This window comes from Tupaia chinensis, unplaced genomic scaffold, assembly GCF_000334495.1.
Source record: "Tupaia chinensis unplaced genomic scaffold, TupChi_1.0 Scaffold000186_1, whole genome shotgun sequence".
Classification (NCBI taxonomy): Eukaryota; Metazoa; Chordata; class Mammalia; order Scandentia; family Tupaiidae; genus Tupaia; species Tupaia belangeri.
In genome coordinates, this window is record NW_006159661.1 from 572,682 (window position 1) to 579,676 (window position 6,995).

Sequence of the window (6,995 nt, forward strand, 5' to 3'; positions counted from 1 at the left end):
AAAAAAAAAAAAAAAAAAAACATGGACTTGGTCATACAGGGTCCAACTCCTTAACTGCCATGCCACCTGCAGGCCCAAAAAGCATTGTTTTGTTTTTGTTTTTGTTTTTTTGAGAGCTGTTCGCTATAGGGCACTCACACAGAAGTGCCTGGCATGAGTTTCAAACTGCCACGTCTGGGACTCAAACCACAGTCAACCATGTGGTGGAAGTCCAGCACCTTAACCACTATGCCATCTGCTGGCCCTGCCCTGCTTATTTTTAAACTACTAGATCCAAGACTCAAATCATGCAGTCAGCCATGGAAGACCAGCCACCTCAACTACCATACCATTGGCTGGTCTCACATATATTTTATTGTGATATATATATATATATTTTTTGAGAGGTGTTTCCTATAGGACGCATACGCTCACCAGAAAGACAGAAGGAGAAAAAGAGATAGAAAGCAAGAAATCACCCCCCCAGGGGGGATGGCCATGCCGCAATCCCTTCTCCTTCATTCTCCTCTCTGTATATTGGGCACACACACACATGCGCCCGGCAAGTTTAAGCCACCAGGTCTGGCACTCGAACCATGGTCGACTACATGGGAGTCCAATGACATAGCCATTACGCCAACTGCTGGTCCTGCCTCCATGTTTCTTAACTTGAATCTCCTCATTGTTTTATGCTAAAAATAGTGCTTCTCTCTCTCTCTTTTTTAAATCATTATTTAATTTTATTTATCACTATTCTTCAATTTGATACAGGGCATGTGTATTTGCCAGAGAGAGACAGAGAGACAGAGAGAGAATAAAAGCAAGTCACCAGGTCTGGGTCTTAAACTGCTGTCAGCCAGGAACCAGCAGTTAGCATAACGGCTATGTCGCTGAACTCCCATGTAGTCAACCGCAGTTTGAGTCCCATACCCGGTGGCTTAAACTCAAGCTGGGCACATGTGCATGCGTGCCCAAGATCCGGAGAGGAGAATGGAGGAGAAGGGATTGTGGCATGGCCATCCCCCTAGGGAGGCGATTTCTCGCTTTCTGTCTCTCTGTCTGTCTCTGTCTTTCTGGCTGAGCACACACGCCCTATAGCAAAAACCTCACCAAAAATAATAATAATAATAAAATAAAATAGTAATCATGTACTATTTTTTCTTCTTTTTTTATTTTTTTTTTCCTAGAGAGTACATGTGATTGCCAGAGAGAAGGAGGGAAGGAGGGAGAGAGATGAAGCAAGTCCTTCATGGGAAGGGAGTCACACCACAATTGTTTTTTCTTTATTCCTCTCTCCCATTCCTCTCTTGGGAATATACTTATGTATGCCTTGTGTGATCTTCAAGCCACCGTGGTCAGGATTTGAACCATTGTTGGCCATATGGGATCTGGATCCCTTAACTACTGAGCTATGGGGGCAGTCCAGTCATTTATTATTAATGATGAATGATGAATAAAATGTTAAGTATGCCTGAATTAGGCCCTTTTATACTGTATAAATATGTATATTGAAGGACTTGTTTATAGAAATTTTACCTTTAAAACTAATTACTGTTGAGGCTAGCAGGTAGCATAAGGGTTATAGCGCTGGACTCTCATGTGGTGGGAGTCCCAGTGTCTTGAAACTCATGCTGGTCGTGTGTATATGCATACCCAAAACCTTGAGAGGAAAGTGGAGAAGGATTGAATCATGACTATCCCTCCTGGGTGAGTCTCGCTTTCTATCTGTCTTTCCAATGAGTGCACATACCTTATAGCAAAAAAAAAAAAAAAAAAAAAAAAAGAATTAAATTAAATTTAAAAAACCCAAAAATTGGGACCAGCAGTTGGCATACTGGCTATGTCACTGGACTCCTATGTAGTTGGCCATGGTTCAAGTCCTGGACCTGGTGGCTTAAACTCACACAGGGCGCATGTGCTTGTGTGCCCAAGATCCCGAGAGGAGAATGGAGGAAAAAGGATTGCAGCGTGGCCATTTTCCCTGGGGGGTGATTTCTCACTTTCTGTCTCTCTGTCTTTCTGTCTTTCTGTTGAGCACACGCACACGCGGCCTATTGCAGAAACCTATCAAAAAACCCCAAAAACTAATTACTGTTTAATTTTAGTGATTTTTATTTATTTATTTTTTTTTTGTGGGGAGGAGAGGTTTTTGCTATAGGGTGCGTGTACTCATGAGAAAGACAGAGAGAGTTAGAGAGACAAAAAGCCAGAAATCAGTTCCCAGGGGTGATGGCCATGCCTCAATCCCTTCTCCTCCATTCTCCTCTCAGGATCTTGGGCAAGCACGCACATGTGCCCAGCATGAGTTTAGCCACCAGGTCCGGGACTCAAACCATAGTTGGCTACATGGGAGTCCAGTGACATAGTCATTACACCACTGCTGGTCTCAATCAATTTTAGTGACTTTTTATTTAGTTATTTATTTTTATTTATTCATTCATTTATTTTAATTTGATCAGAGGGAGACAGAAAGAGAGGGAGAGAAAATGGGAAAGCATGCCACCAGTTCCAGGACCCGAACTGTGGTCGGGAGTGTCCATCACCTTAACCACCACGCCACCTGCTGGTCCCCCAATTTTAGTGACTTTTACATTTTTTTTTATAGCAACTTTGTGGTATAATTAATATATTCTACAGTTCACCACAGTAAATTTTAGAATATTGTCATCTTGAAAAGAACCCTATATCCTTTTTTAAAAAGAATTATTTTTATTTAACATCATTTATTTATTTACTTATTTTTTAATTTGACCAGAGAGGGACAGAGTGATAGAGAGAAAGAGAGAGAGGGAAAGTGAGAAAGCAAGCTGCCAGGTCTGGGACTTGAACTGTGATCCACCATGTGGGAGTCTAGCACCCTTAACCAACACGTAACCTGTGGGCCCCTATATCCTTTTTTAAAGAATTGTTTATTTAGCGGGCTGGTAGGTAGCATGGTGGTTAAGGCACTGAACTCCCACCTGGCTGACCGATGTTTGAGTGCTGGATTTGGTGGTTTGCAGTTTGCTTTCTATTTTTGGAGAAGTTTTTGCTATAGGGCACGTGTGCTCACCAGAAAGACAAAGAGACAGAGAGACAGAAAGTGAGAAATCACCCCCTCAAAGGGAGGGCCACTTGGCAATCCCTTCTCCTCCATTCTCTTAGGATCTTGGGCACACACGCACGCACACGTATCAGTTTGCTTTCTCATTCTCCCTTTGTATCTCTCTCTCTCTCTGTCTCTGTCTCTACCTGGTCAAACTGAAGAATAACAATAAATAAGTAAAATTAAATGAAAGAAAATGGCATCACTGTCTTTAAAAAAAGAATTATTTTTAAATTTATTATTATTATTATTTTAATTTGTTATAGGGCATGCATGCTCACCATACAGAAAGAGAGTGAGAGGGAAAGTGAGAAAGCAAACCACCAGGTCTGAGACTGGAACTGTGGCCAGCCTTGTCGGGGGTTCAGAGCCCTAACCATCATACCACCTGCTGGCCCCAAACCTCATATCCATTAACAGTCAGCCCACATTTTTCTTCATCACCTCACCCACACCTTAACCCCCATAGTACTTAGCAACTGTTAATGTATCTCCTGTTGCTCTAAATTTAGATATTCTGAACATTTCACATAATTGGGTTATACACCATTATGGGTTTTTGCTACTGACTTCTTTCATGTATTACACTGTTTTCAGGGTTTATCCATGTCATAATACATAGCAGTATTCTGTCTTTTATTTGTCTTTATTTTCAGATGGTATTCCATTACATTGTTTTTTAAGAATTTTTTTTTATTTTTTAGTTTTATTTATATATTTTTAGAGGTTTTTGCTATAGGGCATGTGCACTCGCCAGACAGACAGACAGAGACAGACAGAAAGTGAGAAATCACCCCTCAGGGGGGATGACCACGCCGCAATCCCTTTTCCTCCATTCTCCTCTCAGGATCTTGGGCACGCACGCACACATGCCCGGCATGAGTTTTAAGCCACTGGGTCTGGGACGCGAACCATGGTCGACTACGTGGGAGTCCAGCAACATAGCCATTACGCTAACTGCTGGTCCCGAGAATTATTTTTTATGTAACTTAATTTATTAGTTTATTTATTTATTTTAATATGACCAGAGAGGGAGGGAGAGAGAGAATGAGAAAGCAAGCTGCGGGACCAGCAGTTAGCATAATGGCTATGTCACTGGACTCCCACATAGTCAACCATGGTTCAGGTCCTGGACCTGGTGGCTTAAAACACACTGGGCACGTGTTCGTGTGTGCCCAAGATCCCGGGAGGAGAATGAAGGAGAGAGGATTGCGGCATGGCCATCCCCCTGGGGGGAGATTTATTGCTTTCTGTCTCTCTGTCTCTCTCTGCCTGGCGAGCGTATATGCCCTATGGCAAAAACCTCTCCAAAAAAAAGAAAGAAAGCCGCTAGATCTAGGACATGAACTGCAGTTGGCCATGTGGGAGTCCAGCGCCCTTAACTACCACACCACCTGCCAGTCCCTCATTGTATTTTTATCTATTACTTCATCTGTGTTGGATATTTGAGTTGCTTTTTACTTTTGGGAATTATAAATAATGTTGATATAAACTTTCATGTATAAGGTTTTTTTCAAAGAATTATTTCATTAATATTTATCTATTTATTTTTATTTGACCAGAGAGGGACAGAGAGAGAGAGAAAGAAAGTGAGAAAGCAAGTCTCCAGGTCCGGGACTTGAACTGAGTTGGCCAAGTGGGAGTCCAGCATCCTTTACCACCATGCCATCTGCTGGCCCCTCATGTATAAATTTTTGTGTAGACATTTGCTGTAATTTCTCTTGAATATGTTTGGTGTATACCTTGGAGTGGCTCATATGGTAACTCTGTATTTAAACTTCAGAGGAACTGCCAGACGGTTTTACAAAGTAGCTGTACTATTTTGCATTCCCACCAGCACTTTAGGAAGATTTTAGTTACTCAGTGGCTTTGCCAACATTTGTCATTATCTATTTTTTTTAAAGAATCATTTTATTTTATTATATTTATATATATATAAAACCAGAGAGTATAAATTAGTATGTTATTGCCATTTTTATTTGCACTATTTTAATAGATAATGATGAACATATTTGAGTCATTTATTTATAGGGCATTTGCATATACATCTTTTTTTTTTTTCTGGAGAGGTTTTTGCTATAGGGCCCGTGCACTCAGCAGACAGAGACAGAGAGACAGAAAGCGAGAAATCATCCCTCCAAGGGGTCACACCGCAATCCCTTCTCCATTCTCCTCTCGGGATCTTGGGCATGCACACACACGCGTCCGGCGTGAGTTTTAAGCCACCAGTCCAGGACTTGAACCATGGTCAACTACATGGGAGTCCAGTGATATAGCCATTATGCTAACTGTTGGTCCCTATATATCAATTTTTTAAGTGTTAGCAATCCCGAATGAAAATAATTCATCCTATCTCTCCCCTAGATGATGGAAACAAAATCTAAAAAATTACCAGCATCAGAAAACAGAAAAAGATATGCTGTTATAGGAGAAGATGAAAGAAAATTCTGTGGATCATCAAATACATTTTTGGAAAAAATAGAAAGAATATCACAGAAAAAAGACAAGACTTTGGAGCTACATGTTTCAGCAGAATATAGGACAGATACTCCACTGTTCAAAGAGGGTGTGAATTTACCTTCTTCCATGTCAACCATTGTTGATAAATTTCAAGTGCAACTGGAAGGGAAAAAATCAGAAAACTCCATTATACCAGTTGTGCTTTCTGCAGATCCAGGGACATGGCCTCGAATTTTGAATATCAAACAGCGGGACATTCTTGTTGAAAATGATCCACCTCAAGTAAGAAATTTTAACTTTCCAAAGGACAATACAGGGAGGAAGTTTTCAGAAACTTACTATACACGAATTCTTCCAAATGGTGAAAAATCTACTAGATTTTGGTTACTTTATTCAACTTCAAAAGATTCTGTATTTTGTCTGTATTGCAAACTCTTTGGAGAAGGAAAGAATCAATTGAAAAATGAGAATGGTTGCAAAGATTGGCAGCATTTATCACACATTCTTAGTAAACATGAAGAAAGTGAAATGCACATCAACAATGGTGTTAAGTATTCAAAGTTAAAGTCTGATTTGAAAAAAAAGAAAACTGTTGAAGCCACAGAACATAGATTATATGATGAGAAAAGTGACGTTATCCTTTTGTACACATAGCTTATTTCATTTTTTATGTGACAAGGTCTTAAAATACTCAAAACATCTGTATCATAATAGTATGATTGGGTTGTAAAGCTACTATGCAGAGTAATTTGCAGCAGTTCACTAGCAATAATAGCACATAGATACTAAAGAATGTTTCATCTGAAATTAATTAGATTTAGTAGTCATTCATTAATACAGATTTTAATGAAGGCAGTTTTTAATTTTCTCTCTTGATTTTTTTTTTTTGGCTATAAGGCATATGTGATTGCTGGATAGAGACAGAAAGAGAGAGAGAAAGCTCTCCCTGGGGAGATGGCCACACTGCAATCTCCTCTCCAGTCTCTTCCTGAGATTTTGAGCACATATGTACACACACCCAGTGTGTTTCTCAAGCTGGTCACGTGAGATCCCAGCCACCTTAACCACCACACCACAGCTGGCCATCAATTCACACCTTTCGAGACTGGCATTTGAGGATTTCTGTTTGCCAGATTTGGTTAATATTCTATTCTTGTTACTTTGAAAGAGTGAAAAAATACACTTGAGTTTATCAATACCAGTTTGAATAAGTTATATATTGGGTTGTTGGAAAAGTTATTTTTGAATAGAAAAACAGGAAAATAAGTCATACTTTTCTGACTACCCAATACTTAAGTGAATAAGCATTCTCAACATTATTATTAAAGTAAAAACATTCAGAAACAGTTTAAGAACAAAATGAAATTGAAACTATAGCTGTTGTCGGGACCAGCAGATGGCGTGGTGGTTAAGGTGCTGGACATTCCCACATGGCCGACCACAGTTCAAGTCCCGAACCCGGCAGCTTGCT

At 40.0% G+C, this 6,995-nt stretch overlaps 1 protein-coding gene across 2 annotated transcripts in view; it reads left to right on the top strand.

The window, feature by feature from the left end:
* Nucleotides 1–6,440, top strand: part of ZMYM5 (zinc finger MYM-type containing 5) — a 42,084-nt gene extending 35,644 nt beyond the window's left edge. For both annotated transcript variants that reach the window (XM_006146717.3, XM_006146718.3), the window contains exon 8: nucleotides 5,429–6,440. In XM_006146717.3, coding sequence (XP_006146779.1) covers nucleotides 5,429–6,178 — 750 coding nt within the window. In that variant the 3' untranslated portion in view covers nucleotides 6,179–6,440. The remainder of the gene's footprint in view (nucleotides 1–5,428) is intronic.
* Nucleotides 6,441–6,995: the final 555 nt, after the last annotated feature.